A 20624-nucleotide genomic window follows, 5' to 3' on the forward strand; every position below is an offset into this window, starting at 1 on the left:
TGCAGAGGATCCCATCATTTTACATTATGGCACTTTTAGGCGTAATTGTGCAGGAGACGTTTGAGAACGGACAGACCCGTGATCCCCTTTAATAAATCACCCCTAGGCTTCGCCTCAGCTCGGCGTCAGGTCCTTGAGCGTCGGTGCCATTACCTCTACGTATTGAGGGCGGCCACCAACTGGGCTAAATGCTGGTATGAAATGTTGTATACTAATGGGAATTATATATTTTTGTAAATCAGCTGTTTATACCCATTGCATTTTAACTTGCCGGCGAAACAAGAGAAAACAAATTCATGTAAATCGCTTTTTTTCAGTTTGGTGTTCGTCACTGTGCTACAAACATCACGCGTTTGTAAAACAGAAAGCACATTGAGGCCGAATGCCTCCTTGCCACCCAAACCGACTGTGGTTGCCGGACATGTTGAAGTGTAGACGATTCAGACCCGGACCCTTGGCTTGAAATCTCTGAATGTAAAAATTGGACTCACGTGGCGAGAATTTTCTTCACCTAGGGTTTCAGCCGTTCATTGGGCAAAGGCCTGGAACATGGGACAACAACATATTGCGTGCACCCTTTAGACGAATATATATTTTCTACTGGGAACATCCCTCCCGATATTAAATGGAGTAGTTTCGCATTGGAAAGAAAATAACTGGTGTAAAAGCGAGGCTGCGTTTAGTTGCCGAGAAACGTGAAGAAAGCTGTGTTTTAATGACCCGGTACGGTGGCATCCCTATATTAAGCCTTGGCATCAAGGGCCTTCTGGCTGAATGAATGTTGGGCCGCTGCCAGCCTCCAGCTCTGAGCCGGGTGCAGTGCCCACCGTGACCGGCAGATGGCGCCGCGGGCTCGGCGCGCACAGGGTGGACCGGCCGCTGCCTCCAGTGCCAGCATCGGGCGCTGTGAGTGCAGCCTCCTCCCCGAGCCCTGAGCATCCCCGCACCTCCTGCACCGCCGGAGCCAGGGCGAGCATGGAGCCTCCGCGAGCTGCAGCGCCCCGCCGGCCGCTGCCGCTGCTTCTACTGCTTCTGGGGGCCACCACCGCCGCGGGGGGCCGGGCGCCGGTGGCACGGAGAGCGCTGCCGGGGAGCCCGGGACCGCGGGAGCCGCTGGGCGCGGAGCGCTGGGTGGAGAGCGCGGACCGCTGGCACCCGCGCCTCCGGAGGGAGCCCCGAGGGCAGGTCTCCCTGATCAGCACCTCCTTCGTGCTTAAGGGGGACGCGTCGCACAACCAGGCGATGGTGCACTGGACGGGCGAGAACAGCAGCGTAAGTCACCACTTGTGCCCCCCGGGGTACCTAGAGGGTCAGAGGTGTGAGCACAATTAGAGGCGCGAGCATCCTTGGATGTTATGATAGTTGGCGCTAGAGGTGGGGATACTATCTGAGCTGTGAGCGCTATTAGGGTGAGCACAATTAGTGGCGAGAACAATTAGAGGCGTGAGCGCTACCGGATGCTGGAACAGTGAGCGCTAGTGGTATTAATGCTATCATGCCTCTGAGCGCTAGAGGTGAGCACAGCTGGAGGCGTTAGCACTGCCGGATGTTGAATAGTGAGCGCTAATGGCCATCATACCTGTGAGCGGTAGAGGTGAACACAACTAGGGGTGAGCACAATTAGAGGCGTGAGGCGTTACAATAGTGAGCACCAGAGGTGGACATCCTCTCAGATCAGTGAGCGCTAGAGGACTTAGCACAATTGGGTGAGCACAACTAGTGGCGAGAGCAATGATAGGCGTGACACTACTGGGTGTTATAATAACGAGGGTCACAAGTGTGAGCGGAATGATTGTTGGAGGTCTGAATGCTATTGAGCGTTAGAGGTGTGAGGAGTTACTGGTGTAAGTACTACAGGATATTAAAGGTGTGAGAACCATTACAACTGTTTACGCCATAAGCGTGACTACTGTTAGAGCTTTGAGCGCTATTGGATTGTAGATGTGCGAGTGACAAATGAGTGAGCACTAGCGGTCCAAGTAGCATTAGCGCTCAAAGTGCCAGACATATGGGCATTATTACAACTGTCAGTGACAGTGGTGTGAGTTATGTTAGTAGTGTAAGCACTGTGACGTGTTAAAACTGAGTGACAGAGATGTGAACGCTCTTTGTTAGTAACAGTGAGTTGCGTTAGGTGAGCAGAGTAAGCACTGTGGCCTGTTAAAAAGTGAGTGCCAGAGATGTGAGCACTGTTGGAGCTGTTAGTGCCCGTAGAGTGACTTCTGTTAGCAGTGGAAGCTCTGTGGCGTGTCAAGAGTGAGTGCCAGAGGCGTGAGCACTGTTAGAGGTGTTAGTGATAGGAGTTCTGATGGTGGTGTAAATCCCGTGGCGTGTCAAGAGTGAGTGCCAGAGGCGTGAGCACTGTTAGAGGTGTTAGTGACATGAGTTCTGATGGTGGTGTAAGTCTCGTGGCGTGTCAAGAGTGAGTGCCAGAGGCGTGAGCACTGTTAGAGGTGTTAGTGACATGAGTTCTGTTGGTGGTGTAAGTCCCGTGACGTGTCAAGAGTGAGTGCCAGAGGCGTGAGCACTGTTAGAGGTGTTACTGACATGAGTTCTGATGGTGGTGCAAGTCCCGTGGCGTCAAGAGTGAGTGCCAGAGGCGTGAGCACTGTTAGAGGTGTTAGTGATATTAGTTCTGTTGGTGGTGTAAGTCCCGTGATGTGTCAAGAGTGAGTGCCAGAGGCGTGAGCACTGTTAGAGGTGTTAGTGATATGAGTTCTGTTGGTGGTGTAAGTCCCATGATGTGTCAAGAGTGAGTGCCAGAGGCGTGAGCACTATTAGAGGTGTTAGTGATATGAGTTCTGTTGGTGGTGTTAGTCCCGTGATGTGTCAAGAGTGAGTGCCAGAGATGTGAGCACTGTTGGAGCTGTTAGTGCCCGTAGAGTGACTTCTGTTAGCAGTGGAAGCTCTGTGACGTGTCAAGAGTGAGTGCCAGAGGCGTGAGCACTGTTAGAGGTGTTAGTGATATGAGTTCTGTTGGTGGTGTAAGTCCCGTGACGTGTCAGGAGTGAGTGCCAGAGGCGTGAGCACTGTTAGAGGTGTTACTGACATGAGTTCTGATGGTGGTGCAAGTCCCGTGGCGTCAAGAGTGAGTGCCAGAGGCGTGAGCACTATTAGAGGTGTTAGTGATAGGAGTTCTGTTAGCAGTGTAAGCACCGCGGCGTGTCAAGAGTGAGTGCCAGAGGCGTGAGCACTGTTAGATGACAAAAGAACACGTTGCAGGTACTAAAAAACAAACTAAAAGATACAAGAGAAGACATGAGACAGGAGATCCCTTCAGTAATTGTCCTTAGTGGTGCCATACATACGAGGTGCCGGTGCGCGGAAAGTGCAGTTGTGAAGGGGGTACTATTTAGGAATGATAAAAACAGCAGTTACCAGTATAAAAGGCAGTGAAAAGATACATAGCATACCAGGGGGAGGGTTCTCTTCGGTTTTTGTCATTAATGGTGCCAATCATACAAGAATAAAAGTGGAAAGTAGGAAAAGGAAAAGGGCTTTCGGGCTGATTGTGCACCAACTTTAAATAGTTTCTCCGCAATGATGAGAAATTGACCAGGCAAGCTATTACTTGGGCAGTCTGGCACTAGTAAACCTTAGAGGAGCTGATAGTGTATGAATATGAGCTGCGAGTGATCGCGGTGCGAGTGTCTTTTAAGGTTATTATGTGTGAGTGAAAAGCTGACACTCTCTGGTGTAAGTGCTGATTCCTACCTACGAGAAGTGTGAGTACTAGTGGGAGTGCTAATAAGGTGCATGTTTGAAGTGCTGGAGGTGTAATTGCTGGACGTACAAGGGCTGCAGGCTATGGTCATGGTGAGTGTTATGGGTGTGAACACCAAAGCGCCAGTGCTAGTGAGTGCAAAAGTTGTGAGTGCTAGTCTGATTCGTGTGAGCGAGGTGGTGAGTGCTAGTGAATTCTGCATGTGTTAATACCATAGGTGCTAGAAGTGTGATCGCTATAGGTGCTGGCAGTGCAAGAGATCCCGGTAGGCGCTAGAGTTACTGAAATAGGTGTGAGCGCTAGAATGTGAGTGATAGTGCGTCAATCATCAATGGAGCTGCTGGCCGTACTAGGTCCCAAGTTAAAGACGTGGAGAGTATTAGAGGTGTGAGTGCTAGTAGGGGCTAGAGGTGAGTTATAGTGAGCGCTACAGGTGTGAGTGCAAGCGGGCGCTACAGGTGTGAGTATTAGAGTTGTGAGCTATAGTGAGCGCTAAAAGTGTGAGTGCTAGATGCTAGAAGCACGAGTGCCGCGGTACGAGTGCCAGTGGGTGTCAGAGGTCGGAGCGCTTGTTAACGCTACATTTGTGGCTACCGGAGGGAGAAGCGCTCCGCTCTAAGGCGCTGGGCCTGCAGCACCCGTCGTGCTCCACCGCACGTCCTGAGAAGACCTCCGACTGTGCGAGGACCTCGACAGGCACGGCCTCCGCTAGGGGCTGTGCGCGCGGCTCGAAGCCTGGTGCTCTGTCAGGTGACCCACCCGGTGTTTGTGCGTGTATCACTGTTTTATTATCCATGCAACAACTAGACCTCACGCACTGTCTCCGTATCGTAACTTAAGCGCTTCAGCTTTCCAAAAGTGCATTTGTTGTAGATTGTATCCACCCGCACGTAGGTGTCGCGTTTATCTAGATTGACATGTTTCCATGATTTATGTATGTTGGAATCCACGTATGCACATGGGCATCTCATGTGTACAGAAATATTCAGGATCCGATCCCTCTCCGGGCTGTGTGCAGTTCTGTTTCTTCGTCGTTCCCTGTTGTCCCTGTTTGTCACAACTCAGACCGTGGAGCCTATAAAAACGTGCCTGGTCTGGTGGGATGTCTGGACGAGTGTTCCGCGCAGTTGGCGTTACATAAAAGTGTGTGTTTTTTTGGACATAACGTCAGCCTGATGTCACTGACATAGCTGCCAAGTGCTGCATCCTTTAGCTAGTGCGGACTGTTTACGGCGCTATTACTTTGTATGTTGAAATTTCGGAAGCTGTGTTTACGGTGTTAAGAGACTACAAGTCCCACAATGCAGTTTTCTATTTCACTAAAAAGGGTAGACACTACCTGGCGTCACTTCAGCTGGCCAGTAGGAGGTACATTGTTTCGTTTCCAGTGCTGGCCCTTGCTGCGTGAAGTGCCTAGAAGCAAGTAGGCGTGTAATTTTTTTCAATAGCTCTCCTAATTTGGGGGGAAATAGCGCCACATCCTTGCATTGTGAATTTATATAATGTGGTCTGCTCCTGATGAGGCGTTGAAGCGCTTTATACACACAATTCCTGAGGTCACGAAGAGCGAATACAGAGGCACATTGGTGCTATTCATGTCATCTTTGGCAGCAGTGGCGTGGGCGTCTGCCGTTAGGGACACTAAACTACAGGTAAAAAGGACACCTTGTGTCATTTGCTGTCGATTAACACAATGGTGTATTCTGGGAGCTGTAGTCTTGTTGGACAAATGTAACCAATCGTACTGAAGCACAACCAATAATCATGCTTATATTAAAACTGGGACTTTGTAGCAGGATATAATCTAGAAAGCCTATGTGTCACCCTGCTGCATCACGGTGACGGCATGTCACACTGCAGATCGACTTGTGAATGTTTACTTAAAAATCATCGATGGGAAGCTAGAGCGGGCTGTCGCTGGTGCAAGGTTAATGGCTGTTGTTTTAAAAAAAGTGACGCCGTCACCGAGCGTGCTGTTGACGCGAGATTGTGTGTAAATGATCGACGAATGTAACCCATTGATACCTCTACTGCCTTACGTCCATCAGCGGTGCAGGCGGTTGTTTCTTTTGAAAATTCCCTGGCGGCCATTGGCCTTTCTAACTTCCAACAAAGCACCTGTTGTTCCAGAAATACCAACAACAGCGCTGCGAAACTGCTACACTATGCTAGATATTCGCTCTAGGGCGGGGGGTCACTGAGATGTGAGGGCTGCAGTTTCTATCCAGTCCTGGAGAGGGCGCAAGGGATGTCTCTCTGTCTGTCACCAGCACGGGTTAGGATGATGACGTCCTAGACACGTGCAGGGGATCAATCGAGCCAATGAGGGCTGAGGCCCGATTCACTCAGGTTTGATGATAATGGTCATAGCCGGTGGCCAATTTATGTTGCATAGGATAAAACCACACGAAGTGATGCTATAGGAATTTATAGCAACCCCCATAATATCCTCTTGTGTTTTTTTAAAGAATGGGTTTCCAGTTAAAGCTGAGATACAAACGATGTCGACGTCTGTATGTGAAACAAGTAACATTTAAGTGCATGGCTAGTTATGTGCCTCGCTGGCAGCTTTTAGCCGCGATGATTAGTCCATTTAGCGCCGTTAAAAGCTCTTTATAATAGAACTTCTGGTGATGCAATGTGATTGGAGAGGAAGCGTTCCTTGCTGCTGTTTTCCTGGTACACCTTCTGGGCCCACAGCAAACAGTATCTCCTAATCCCTCAGCCTCGGATTGAAGGGGCATGGCGTTCCTTCCTTTGGTGCAGTCAGTGCAGTGGCACCTGGGCCGACTGAACCTTGATTATTGCTGCAGTTTATAATTCAACCCGTACTGAGAAGGAGGGGAGAGGGGACATCACCTTCCTTGCCATGGAGCCCATGACACATCGGCTAAACTACTGAGAAGGGGACGACGTTACCTCCCCTTAATAACACGCGCGTCCACCTGCGCCCCCTCCGCACGACCACTCGCGCCCTAGGTTCGCCTCACTCGGATATGGCGAAGCTTCTCACGAGGGACGTGTTCAGTGCCTGCCCAGGCGTCTCGAGGGCGCTGGGGCCGGTGTCCCTGCTTGTGAGCATGATAGTCTGCAATAGGTTTCCGGATCAGATGGCTGGAGTTTCCCCAACTCGCCTCACTGAGCAGAAAGAGGGTACAGTGTTTTCACAGCTGTTTTTCACAAGTGACTAAGTAGAGTTCTAGATTTGATGGGTGGGTTGTAATGTATTCTCCTCATACTAAGCTGGTGATGTTTCCAACCACTGTGAGACGAAACAACACAAAACAATCTCTATTGAAGTATTGGGAGGGTCCGATGGCAGGTTTTGGGGTCCTCTCTACAGCATAGCGTTACGTTTGATGGTTGTGTGCTCCATCGATTCGCCTCAGAAATTATAAGGCTGTTCTTTAGTTAGGTGAGTGGTGTAGTTTGTATCCGGCCCTGCAGAGGGCGCACAGTCATTGAATGCGCCTGCTGCAGTAAAATCCTTGATCTGATGGCTTTTTAATCTGTTCCCCTCTCCTGAAACTGCACTCACTGTGACCCCAGAACGCATTCTCTAATCTCTACCCAGTCCTGTGTTGGTGGCAGGTTTTAGGACCCTGGCCTGCTTGCCAGCAATCCAGGCCAATGTTTAATCGATTCCCTCCATCGCCTTGCAGTCTTACTTCGCGATCACGTGTGTAAAACGCTTTGACGAGCCATGACAGGAGAAGGAGGCGCCCGACCGTGGCTGCGAACTGATTAAATGACGAGCCATGCGGGAGGGAGCCGCTCCTGCCGGCTGCGCGGTTTGTTTACTTGGTGTCAGCGGCGATGGGGGACTCGGTGACGGCTCCCAGGTGACGACAAGTAGCCCGGCCCGTTGTAAACCAGGCTAGCCAAACCAGGCCCCGCATACCGTGGCTGCTCACCAGAACTAAGTGGTTCATGGGCAGTCATTTTATTTCAAGTGCAGGGTGTTTTCTACGACCATAGGTCATAATGCTGACGTCTCAGGACCGAAAAGAAGGTGACATTTGTTTGACCCTTTGGAAACCATAGACTGGCCTCGGAGTTAATCGTGGTTCGTGTTAAAGAATGTTACCAAGTGGCCTCACAGCATATGAACACGTGGTCTTTTGCGAGAGAGAAAGTATAGCTCCACCACACCTCTTTTTTGTGTGTAAAAGGCCGCTTTATTGGAAACAGGTGCACTCACAAAGTTCACTCCCTTGGCCTTGTGCCTTACAAAACTAAAACCTCACTATACATAAAATCTCCTAACAACACGCCCCCCTCCCCCCTCCCTCCCCTTTTGCACTTGCCGCTCAATAGTCCAGTCCTCCCTACTTCGTGCTCCTATCTACTCTGTCTAGTACCTTAATAGTCAGTTGCTATCGTCTTGAGCGTGCAAGTCTCCAGCCCTTAACGCTCGATATTATCTAGGTATCCCTGCTACTGTCCACCCTTATCCCATCAGCATTTTTCCTGTCTTCTTTCCTTCCCATCCGTTCAGGTTTGTCATGTGCCCTTTCTCTGTCTCCGCCACCAGAAAAGGAAGAGGACCCGGCTCCTGAGCCGTCCTCTCCTTTTCTGCCCCCCCATTCCGCTCTGTCTCAGCAACAGTCCTAGGTGCCTAATATTCCCTAAATGTCAGTCTCAGCACTTCTTTCAATTGGAGCAGGTACAACTCCATCCCCAAAAAGGACAGGTGTACTCCGTCGCCCCTAAAAAATTATTTATCTTCAAATCGTATATCTGTGTGTTCCACGTAAGTGAAACCTTGTTCAGAACAAAAGGTCTTCATTTCCCTATTAATTTTCTTCCTGGCTTTTTCAATGGCTCCTGGTCTACGAGCTCCCCTCCAAATCTGGCGGGGAACAAAAGCCGTCCATATCACATGACAGCCATGCCATTGCTGGCGGATTACAGATAAATCCCTCTTCATGTCCTTTAATATGTCCAACCCCGTCCTCTTCACCATATCATTCTCCCCTAAGTGTATAAGTAAAACGTCCGGACAGTGTCCTCTCCCTTTTAGCCTCTGCAACGTCCCTAACAACTCATGCCAACACATTCCCCCTCTACCCTCCCACCGAACGCAGTATCGCGTCGCATCTAAACCCAAATTAGGCCCCAGTTTTGTCGATTGAGCTTGTCTCGCCGCCCATTTTACGAAAGAGTGTCCCACGACCCAGATGTACAATGCCTGCAACGCTGGCCCAGGAACCGAACCTGCAGGAAAAGAAATAAAAATTAGTCCCATTCCCATCCCCCTTTACCGCACATATTTCTTGTAGGCATCTGACTTCCACCGCCCCAGCTCTAAAACCGCCTCCCTCTGCCAACCCCGTCGACCTGCCTCCGTTGCCATACCAATCCGAAAAGAATGTGTCCCAAATTGCGACGCATCGACCCCTCTGTGACTCAAACAAGACCTCATAACCACCAAAAGCTGGTATACAGGCACCGCGTCACCATTCCTATGACAAAAAACCAACCCCGTCTGTCCCCACCCCCTCCCTTGCAACCGTCGCGCCAAACGCATTGGGAACATGTCCCACACCGGATAGGTCCGCATAAAAACCTGCCTCCCATTCCCCCGCTGGTCCGTCTTGGAGCGCTTCAAAAATACTCCGACTCCACTCTGAAAAATACAAACATCAACCCATCGCACTCCTTCCCAAAATTTTGAGCCCAACAACTCGGACACAAGGAAAGCCCCAAAAAACATCCAGGACATCAAAGTCCGAAATAATAACGCCTCTTCCAGATTCTCACAAATAATCGCCGTCGCTGACATTACTGGCCTCAACAGGTCCAAAGAAATCGGCTGGCGTGACCTCGCTCCATTACCCCTCTCCCTCGCCCAACCTTCCAAAAGCCGCTGGCCGAACTCCCCCGCCGACGGAGCGTAACCCCACAAAAGCTTACCAACAAAAGCTACCCCCGCTAACTTCCCAGCCATAGAGATCTTTGACAGCCCCTTGTCTATCATGTCCATCATATATTTAATTACATCCTCCATCCGGTCCTGTACCCGCTGCCGTCTACGCGCTCCAGACTCCAAAAATTCCTGCCAAGCCCTTACATACTTGCACTGCGTCGAAGGTGCCAACGAGTTCACGACCAAGCGGAGAATCCTCTCTCTCCTATGCTCCAGAGCGCCGCTGGCATCACCATCCTGTGCAACTGCTCGTCCGCGACCAACCCACGGAACCTCTCCCACTGCGAACGAGATAAGGCATCCGCAATGTCATTGTTTACCCCAGCCACGTGTCGCGCCCGAAAATAAATGTTGTGCCACAAGCACTCCAAAACGAAAACTCGAAGCAGCTGTAGCACCTGTGGTTCCCTCGCTGATTGCCTGTTTATCACCTGCACCACTGCCAGATTGTCTACTCGAAATAGTACTCGCTTGTGCTGCAAGCAATGCCCCCATAAGCACACCGCCACCACTAACGGGAAAAGCTCCAGAAATGCAATACTCCTACCCCCCGCGCGCCATGCCTCCGGCCACGGCTCCGCACAAAAATTGCCTTGCCAATAAACGCCAAACCCCGACGCCCCCGCCGCATCTGAAAAGATTTGCACATCCCATTCGCACACTGGCCAGGCCTGAATTGGAATACCATTAAACGATTCCAGGAAGACGCACCACATCCTCAAATCCTCTTTTACTCCCGCACTAAGCCGGACATGATGATGCGGTAGTGTACCACCCGATAATGCCATCCCGAGTCGCCTGCAAAAAGTCCTGCCGGCACGGACCACCCTGCATGCAAAGTTCAAATGGCCCAATAGGACCTGGATATCTTTAACTGTCACTTTATTCCTTTGCAACACATGCCGCACCGTTTCCAGCATGTGCACCCGCTTCTCATCAGGCAAACGCGCCGTCATGGTCTGAGTGTCCAGCTCAATGCCCAAAAACGACAGGGCCGTACAGGGCCCCACAGTTTTTTCAGGGGCACACCCATGTCCCCCATAAGCGCTTGGAATCTCTGCAGCGCCACTGCGCAGGACTCCGCATCCTTTGGGCCTGCAATGAAAAAATCGTCCAAATAGTGCGTGACCGCCGTATGGCCCGTAACTGTCACAAAGATCCACTGCAAAAATGTGCTGAAGCATTCACATAAAAAACAAGAGCTCGAACAACCCATGGGCAGCGCCTTGTCAACATACCAGCTGCCTTGGAACTGAATTCCCAGCAACTCAAAATCCCGAGGATGTACCGGCAGTAAACGAAAAGCAGATTTGATATCAGTTTTTGCCAAAAGGGTGCCCGGACCCAATGCCTCCACCAGCGCCATTGCCACGTCCACCGAGGCATATGACACTTTTGTAAATTCCTCTGGTATGAAGTCGTTAACCGACGCCCCTCCGGCCACGACAAATGATGTATTAGCCGATACTGCCCAGGCTCCTTTTTGGGCACCACACCAATAGGGGACACTATCAAATTAGGGAGAGGCCAATCCGCAAAAGGGCCCTCCATTCTCCCCTCCGACACTTCCTTCCCAAGTTTGAGCCGCACCAGCTCTTCTTTTCCCTGTACCGAACGCAAATTCTCCACCCACCGACGTTGTCGCGGACCTGTGTAGCCCAACTCAAAACCCTCAGAAAACCCCCGCCGCAACATTTGCCCCTGCTCCTGCAACTCATACCGACTCGTCCAGTACCGAAGCCGCTCCAAATTAATTGGAGTAAAAGCTTTTCCCCAGGGATCCCTGCCCTCTGGGCTTGGGCTGGCCCGCATTCCCCACGGGATTACCTCCTGACGCCGCAAACTGTTGCCCGCCGCCGGACCCCCCGAAACAGGTGGTGAGAGCATGTTTTCCCCCGCACTTGTAGCATTCGTGCTTGAATTTGCTATACTCCCTCGTACATAACCCCTTGTTAAAGTCCCAGCATGCTCCAGATTTTTTCCCACCTGACCCTGCTGTACCAGCTCCCCCTTTGTCGCCGGAGTTATTGACATTGGCCCCACCCTGGGTGGGGCGATCTCGAAAGGGCCGATAAATGATAGGCAGCCCGCTAGCCGTAAAGATTGTTTTACCGAATTTTGCTGGGCCATTGTGTGCTGCCACAAATCCGTATCAATCTCGCCCCATTGGGCTTCCTTATCCGCCGCCATCCGCGCTCTAAATTCCTCGTCATATTGCGCCCATGCATACCTGCCGAAATTCAAATATGCCTTCCTAATGACGTCCATATATTTAAATAACGCCACCGCCCGTTCCGGATAGCGTTCGCAATAAACACTTGCGTAGATCAAGAACGCCGCTGTCCAATTCTCAATCGTCACCGGGACCCTAGGGCGCTTCGCCAGCTCATATTCTTCCTCCTTGGACCCTTCCTTTGCCCGGACCTCCCTGTGCAGCAATTTAAGCATCTCCACACACTCCCCTTTCCATATCTTTTCTTTTGTTGCTGGCATGAGATGCGCTCCCAAAGGCTTAGCCGTCCCCATAAAGGGCAACCGCTTATGTTTACCGCCGACTTTACCCGGACCGAATTCGTCTCCACCTTTCCCTGATGCCTCACCTTCTGCTTTACCAGTGCTGTCTTTTGCCTCCTCCCCTTTTATTTCATCCGTACCCACCCCGGCGTCAGCAACATAAACCCCTTTACACAGCCTCTCCCCCATGCCCCCTTTGATGTCATCCGTCCCCACTGCAACCCCGACCTGCTTGCTTGCGCTGGCAGCCTTACCTTTTTGCAACAACGGGGGCCGCTCCATAACCATCCGTCTTGCCTCACTCCTCACCCTGCTCGAGCCGTCCGGCACCTGCAACGACTGAGTCACAACGTTAGCTTCTCCCCCCCACCAAACCTCCTCCTCCCAGATCTCTCCCTCCTCCACACTGTCCTCGTCAAAATCTAAGCTGTCCCCACTCTCGGTCTCATTACCGTCCACATCCTGCGTATCATTCCCAAAACGCGCCTTCTTTATCAGATCCTCTAATTGCGCCGCCGGAATGCGCGGTCGCCGTAGGGCCGTTTTGAGCCCATGCCTCTGATGCGTAGCCAGGCCGATGTCCCTTACTCACCCTGCCATCGGGGGGCGCAAAACCCGTTCCAGTGGCGTACTGCGTGACTAACTCCTTGGCTCGCACCGCCTCACCGCCACGACGATAACCTGTACAGCTAGCCGTACTGGGCCCCGCCGTCACTTCTTCCTCCTCCCAGGGTTCCAAGCCCGTCAAAAGCTCGCCTGGGTCCCCTTCGCTCCCACACTGTCCTCCCTGTAAGAACCGCATATCAGCATCACTCACATGACTGTCACCTACCCTTGTGGCCCTGCGCTCAACCCCTGACCCTTTTACCTCAACTAACCCCTCACTAACAGACTCACCTCTGGCAAAAACACCGTAGGTACGAATTGGTGGGCGCACCTGAAAATGGAGCCCATCATCCTCAACTAATTGCTCTTTGAAATCACTTCCTCCCTGGTCAGACTCGTCACTCCATTCCAGGATGTGACTCAGCTCCTTTACTGCCCCCTGCTCATCTTCCCCTCCCTCCCCATCCTCGGGCTGCCCCACCAGGGCACCTTCCCCACTAATACTGCCCAAAAGCTCCTGCCCCCCCACCGCTCGACAGACCAGGCAAAGGCCCTTCCTGCCCCCTGCCCCCCTCCCTCCCCGCACTACCGTCCACTGCTGAGGCCGCAATCTGCCCACTTCCAAAGCTCTTCCTCTTAAAGACACGCCCCGTGCCTTTCCGGATCGCCCTTGCCGAGTTGCCTGCGTGTGCTAACTCCTGCACCGCTCCCGCACTTGCCCCCGACAAAGGCAGGCGCCGCCCTTGCTCCTGACGACGCGCGGAAACCGAGGGGGTTCCCTCCCCGGCCCCGGCACCACCAATCCTGACGCCACTCAGCCGCCGCGCCCCTAAAGGGCGCGGCTGCCTACTCGAGCCCCCAGCCATCCGTCCCCTACCCGCGAGGGCCAACCTCCCGCTCCTCCCCCTACCCGCCCGCTCACCTGCTGTCGGCCACGCGGTGGCGAGCATGCCGCCACTGCGGCCGCCACACCGCTCGCTGCCCTTCTGGCTGGGCGCGCACGAGGAGCGGCAGGGGCCGCGATCAAATCAAGGTGCCCGCTTCCTTCAGCAGCTCCATGGCCCGGATCACACGCTGCTCCATAGCGCCAGATACGACGTCCGTGGCAAACACAACAAAAACCTGGTAAGTCCTACTGCCTTATTCCAGCTCTCTGCCCACCAAGCTAATCTCCACCTTACAATACTCTCCACGAACAAATATTAACACTCTACGTACCGCTATTGAAAAGCCACCAAACTACCAACTACCACACTATCAGAAAGCTCGACCACCGGCCAAAACCTTCCAATGTAAAATGGTGGCGATCTAAAATGTCACCCGCATTTATACTGTAGCCTTAGGCTACAACTAAAAAGGCACATGTATAGCCCAAACGGCGCCCAAAAAGGGCGCGAATGGGCCATACCATCCTCTCACAAACTCCCCGGGGGGAGACTGCCGATTCCGGCGCTCCCCCCAAAACCCCCTTCATAAACTAATTTAATTTTCACCAAGGTGTTCTTGACATTTTCAATAGAAAAAACATACCAGCTATGTGTAATGGCTTCTCAAATAAAAGTCTAGTACTTGAAAATGTTTGTCATAGTATGAACGAGGTGTTTGGCAGTTGAAGGGACTCATTGCAGAGTGGGGACATCTCTGCTCAAGGAACTGCGTACAGCGGCATAACACAAATGACCTCCCAGTGGGCTCCCAGCCCCTCTAAAATGGCCGAGACTCTCATATCTCACAGATATCCTTGACTTTACAGTGAATGGAGACCTCCGGAGGGATGCCCCCTGCACTGCAGGGTCTTGGGTTATGTCCCTGACTGCATAGAATTGTTCTCCTGCCCTACTTGCTACAGGGCTTTCAGGCCAGTGGAGGCTTCTCACCTGCACCCAAACACTGAGCTGTGAGGAACGGAGAGACAGCGACATGTCATGTTTGAGATGAAGGCGGCTTTGAGGACAACTTTCTTTCAGCCCTTGCAGAAAAGCTGTTTAACCTCTAGGCTGCCAGGAAGCGAGGGTGGTCGTAACGCACTTTCTCCCCTTCCTGTCTAGGAATGTGATTCAGGGATGCAAGGATTGACTTTTCCTAGGAACGAGAATGTGGGTCATGCTGTCTAAACAATGTATGTTTTGAAGGACTTGTACGAGTCAATGATGGTACCGTGGGACACAGGGTTTGAGGCTAGGGTGAGCTGGATTTGTTCAGGTGCATGGTGTTGAGTAAGTGTGGAATTCTATGTCTGAGGTAGACTAGCTCCGTTTTTGTAGGACTTGTTTTTGGATCAGCAATCAATAACTGGGACTGGATGATCAATAGAATGCCTCTAAGGGTTGAAATTCTGTGACTTCCATCCGCCTCTAGAGAAGACTAAGCTATCTATGCAGGACATTGCATTCATTGGGTGAATTGTGTGTTCAGTTGGACTAACTGGTGTTCCTTGGAGCAACACAAAGAGAGCCACTGATTTAGGGTTTCTGTAGATTCCATGCTCATTGGAAGGATGTTGATCAGGACTAGGCATCCTGCCAGGAAGCCCACTTACCAGTTTTTTCTGCCTTTCTTCCTTCATTCTTTCTCTTGCTTGTGTCCATGTGGCAAATTTTTGCTGGAGATGTGACGGCTGAGCAGAAGTTCAGCCATAATACAGCAAGTTGCATCTAGGAAGATGGTGGTCATGAAATGCAGTTAATGCTCTCCTTGAGCTGCCATATAAGTGAATCGAAGTTCATCCCTTCAGTTTTTTTTTTTCCAGACTGTACTTGCTTCTATTAGTTGCATTTATTAATAGAATAAAGTCAATTGTGATTTGGTAAAATAGATCTTTGAGTGTTTGAGTCAAAATCTGTGGGATGGCCTATAAGACATTGCATCCGTTATGAATTCTTAGTTTTCTTTTAAAGACAAGGGTAATGTAATACTTAGAAAATATTATTAATATCACTGCTTCGTCTGCTGGGACGAACCAAAGAACATTGCCTCTCAAGACAAACCTATAGGCTTTAAGTGAGATTATACCTGAATCACTGAAATGATTTCGGGGTGTATAATATTTTTTGCAGTGCTTCCTACCCGGCGGTTTCTAAAACGGCTCACAAGCAAGAGCGCAGAGAGACCAGCGCAGTTAGTGTCACCTTCCCTAGACTCAAACTCCAAAAGTAAAAGTTGTATTCACGGTTTCAAGAAAGACCCACCATAACAAACGCTGTGAGCGATAGATGTGAATAAATACACATGAATGCCTGATACTAGATGGGAGAGTAGGAATGTTCTATATGTTATCAAACATGCTTCTTGCGCCTTTTACTTTGCCTTCCAGTGCATCTTCGCAGGGCATGGATTCTACTGTTGTGGTTTTCCCGCAGATGGTTTTCTATGGAGGGGCTTAGGGCCACCGAACATCCCTGTTCCAAGGCTGTGTGGATCGTGTGGTTTGGAAAGTGAGAAGGGTCTTTCAACTCTGTGGCCAGATACATGAAAGTTGTGTTTTTTTCTCCATGAGGATTGTTGTAGCTGGGATTTGGGTCTTACATGGCTCCACCTAACCCATGTGATCTGTGACCGGGGTGATGGTTGGTTTTTGGGAGGCAAGATAATGGTGAATAGAACTTCTTATGAGGGCTTCTTCCCTGTTCTCTAAATATGGTTCAAATCAGTGGTTCCCAACCTCTGGTCTAGGGACCCCTGGAAGTCAGCGAAGCCTCCTCAGGGGGTCCGCGACTACTTAGAAAATTAAATAATATTAACAGATTAGGTCCCCTATTTTCAGTAATGACTCAGTGGGGGGGTCCCCGGATTCCAATAATGATTCAGTGGGGGGTCCCAGAGATCCAGTAATGATGAAGTGGGGGTCCACAGAAGTCAAAAGGTTGTGAACCACTGGTTCAAAAGATAGGCCTGTACGATCAAGGTGCTTTGAACGTGGTGTTGCATGCAACCTACATTTGAAAGGTGAGCCAGGGTGTTTGGGGAAGACAAACGGTGTGAGCAGCGCAAAGGTACTGGGGCATAAACATGTGTTTGCATTAGCCACAAAGATAGAATTTGAAAACATTATTGATCTTACAGGGGGAGACGGCACCCTGTTCGATGTCTCAAAAGGAGAAGGCAAGTTCAACATTTTAAACCGATGACGTTGTAAAAAAATAAAATTAAATTGTGGAAAATTAAAGTATGTTTATTTTGTATTTTCCTTCTTGGTGGCGGGATAGAATTATTAATTTAAATTTTAAAATAATTAATTGAAGCATCGCCTGTTGCCTGTCTGTTACTTCACAGAGACATGGGTGAGGTCTGTGAATTATGAGGATATAGGTAAGCGATTAGGGTCCCTGATCCCATATTCTTCAGTCTCTACCCCAGATACTGTGGATTTCATTAATATACGAGCCGGATCATTTCAGTTTTAGAGGTTTTTCTTCAGATGGGTCATTATTACAGAATCTTTTTTCTGTGCATTTTGGCGGTCATTGCATATAAATTAAGCCTGTGTTGCAAAGTGTATGGTACACGCTTCCTTGGTCTGCATGTGTAGGCCTGCACAAAGCCTTGTAATCTGCCTCCTGTTTTGTGCCCTCATTATTTTGTTTTCTGATCTCCAAAGAATGAATTATTTATAGATGCTGTTCATGGTGAGCTCTTCCCTGACCTTTCTTTACACAGACAGTGCGGTTGCGAATTAACTCCCTGAGGTACGAAATCTTTACTTACAGGCATTCCTTAATCGTGCACTTGGAATAATCCTGTAAGGGGTGTTTGCACAAATAGAATTCTGTTTTTTCTTGCAGCTGTACAGGTGTGATTTCCTTTGTAGGTCGCAGCTGGTGAAGCCTGCAATTTGAGATTTCAGAAAAAAAAGGTACAACTAATTACCTAATCTATTTTTAATTTGCTACTGCGAGAGATTCATTGAGTTAACAATGGGATATTGTAAGAACTCTGTGTACAACTATATAATGGAGAAGACCAATATCCAACAGGAAGCCCGAAGTTTAGAGCAAGCACTATGTTTAGACCTTTTCGTTGCATTTCATTTCACTGAAGGTATTTATGAAGCATAAACCTATCTCCCAGAAGCAATGGAGAGCTGTACTGAGCATACTACTTTCCATGTGTGTCACAGGGGCGGCGCCTCTGCAATGGCGGAGGAGCGTCGCCCCAGTGGCTAAGAGCCAGCAGCTGAAAAATAGAACGAAATTTGAATATCGTTTTATTTTTCTGCTGCTGGCTCAGCCAGAAGCTGTAGGGGCGGGGCTTGGCAGGGCCACGGGAGGAGGGAGGGGGATGAGGAATTGTGTGCACTAAGTGTGCATGTGTGTTTGGACGGCTTAGGACAGCTGTCCAAACACACATGCGCACTTGGGTTTCTCCAGCCCTGTTGTGTATACAGCCGGACTGGAGAAAGTGCATGGGCCCCAGGGTTGTGTCTAAGCTGCAGTCACTGCCGCTCAGACTAATCCTGTTGCTGCTTATATGCTATGTTTAGCACGTAAGCAGCACCAGGATTGCTGGGGAGCCTCTTCTGGTGACCCAGCAAATGCTGGGATACCAGACCAGGAAAGGAGGACGAGCGAGGCGGCAGAAGAGGACGGAGGCGGCGGCGACGACGAACAGTAAGTTTATTTATTTTTTTAATTTAATTTATTCCCTGCCCCGTAATCCCCCCCACCCCTCCCCTTGATATCTGTGGCAGCTGCTGCTGGTCACCACAGGGAGCTAGTTGGCATGCCTCGAGGTGGCGAGGGTGGTGCGGTTGCTAATTTTTTGAGTGAGGGGTGCTGCTGGTATCTGGAAGGGGAAAATAAGCAGGAAAAGAGGGTGACCTAATTCCTGCAGAATGCTCCTGTTGGTTAAGGCTTTTCTTGAGAGGTGGTGTCTTCTGCCCTTTAAAGTAAAGTGGGCCGAGTCTACATGGAAGGGCGAAATTGTTCTGCCTTTTGCATTAAATACTGTGAAAGTGTGCTTCCAAACATCCAGTCTGGACAAGATTTGACTTCTGGTGTTGTGATCACCACAGAGATAGAGAGCATATCAGTTGGATAAAACGGAGAAGGTGCCATCTCTTCCTTACACAAGTTTCATGTTGATTGGAAGAGTAACTAGACTCACACGAAGTTAATGAAGTGTGATCAGTGTTGGGGTAATCTTATCAGATTTGCCCCAGTCAGGTATGATGGGATCATGGTGTGAACATGGACTTCAGCAACTGATCCATTGAGAGGTGGTTTCTCTTTGCATCCAAAATTAGGAGAAGCCAGGCTATATTTTCACAATCGGAGTATTGAAGGAGACATGGCTCTTTATCTGTTTTTTATTATTTTGAATATTTGTAAGGTGCAACACTTTGTGATAGCCTGTCGCTGCCTAAACAGGATGGTTGAGGAAGAAAGACTGATACACATAGGGCGAGAGAAGTGTTAGAGAATCGTGAAACAAATTAGCAAAATCTTCTTTTGCTGAAGACTGTTGATGCAGAAGTGAAGAGAATTGGCTCTTTGAGCCAAGATTTGGGAAAGAGGTTTAGGATCCAATAGTTGGGCAAATGAGGACCTTCTACAAGATTATGGTGGTTGCTTCCATCTTCAATATTGCTCGGTGTCCTTGTAGATGATGACTGTTCCACAAGCATTGTGTGTGCATTTCAGGTGTGGAATAGTTGTTGGGATGAGCTCATCAATGATATGTGTGGATGGGGATATTCGCCAGATTTCTGTGATGAAGAGTGCATCAAAGTTATGTATAATGATTGTGTCTGCATTGCCTGCTCCACAAACACGTAGTAGTCAGTGGGAGGAGATATGTCTTTGAGTCGAAAGTGCCTTAGAGTATGTGCATTTTCTATAACCATGTGAGCATTTCTTATGAGGATGGTGTGGAGTAACACATGTATCGTCCATATACAGTAACCAATTCAAATTAAACATGTTTCACTTACTAAACATGTTTCACTTATTAGATGTATTTGCAAACCAATGAACAGTTGCTTTATAGCCAGCAATGACATTCCAATTCACTGTAATGATTTTTCCTTCTCTCCAAATTAGGGGTCTAATCTCTGTAGAGTGAAAATGTTGAGCCATCTGAACATTAGGATCCCATAGAGGTCTTCCTGAAATGTGAGTTTGGAAGCTGGCATTAGTGGCCATACCGGCATACCCAGGTCCCTGTCCACCATAAAGTCGGGTGTATTCTTCTGTTGCACTTTTGTTTGTAGGTTGAGCATAGCAGCACACATGTGCTGCTTTTCCGACGTGTTGACATATATATGTACTTTTAACCACGCCCACTGCACGCCCATCACTATCACTCGTTCGTGCGCTTGCTCTTCAAAAATCCTTTATTTTCGTTGGTAAATGCTTTACGTTTGTCCCTCTTTGGGATGGTTTAGTTACCACCATGGACATCGCTCCTGTTACATGGCTAATCGCGCTTTTGCCGATACATTTGACTGCGAGCTAACTTCTTTTTCCTTTTGTGTGCTCCTTCACGTGATGCCGTGGCACTTCGAATCGGCTCACTTATGTGAAACTGTATTACTTTTAATTTTCAATTTATGTGGCAAGAAAACTCCTGTTAGGAGTCAACAACGCTAATAGCTCTAACTCGAGCAAATGCGAGACCCATTGCATTGCAAATGCTTGTTGTTAGTTTGTTTTCATTCTATAGAATCATTCATCTTTAAGGTGATGTGTCTTTTTCCTCAGAGGTAATCTCTCTCTCCCCTTTGACGTTTTAACTTTACGCACTGATCTTCACATGAGTGTTGGCGGGACATGAACTACATTTTCAGATGACCATGGATAATACTTAAATTCACATTTGTTTTGAGGCCAAACCATAGTGTGAAACAAACATTAC

General features: G+C 49.5%; 1 protein-coding gene across 7 annotated transcripts in view; it reads left to right on the top strand.

Moving 5' to 3' along the window:
- The first annotated feature begins 880 nt into the window (after nt 1-880).
- SORCS2 (sortilin related VPS10 domain containing receptor 2) overlaps nt 881-20624 on the top strand; it is a 1939515-nt gene continuing 1919771 nt past the window's right edge. For 5 of the 7 annotated variants that reach the window (XM_069203258.1, XM_069203265.1, XM_069203272.1 and 2 more), the window contains exon 1: nt 884-1272. In XM_069203258.1, the coding sequence (XP_069059359.1) occupies nt 976-1272 (297 nt within the window). In that variant the 5' untranslated portion in view covers nt 884-975. Of the gene's footprint in view, nt 1273-20624 lie in introns of all 7 variants that reach the window. The other 2 variants (XM_069203288.1, XM_069203250.1) reach the window with 2 other exon arrangements.

The sequence above is a fragment of the Pleurodeles waltl genome, chromosome 1_2, assembly GCF_031143425.1.
Source record: "Pleurodeles waltl isolate 20211129_DDA chromosome 1_2, aPleWal1.hap1.20221129, whole genome shotgun sequence".
Lineage (NCBI taxonomy): Eukaryota > Metazoa > Chordata > Amphibia > Caudata > Salamandridae > Pleurodeles > Pleurodeles waltl.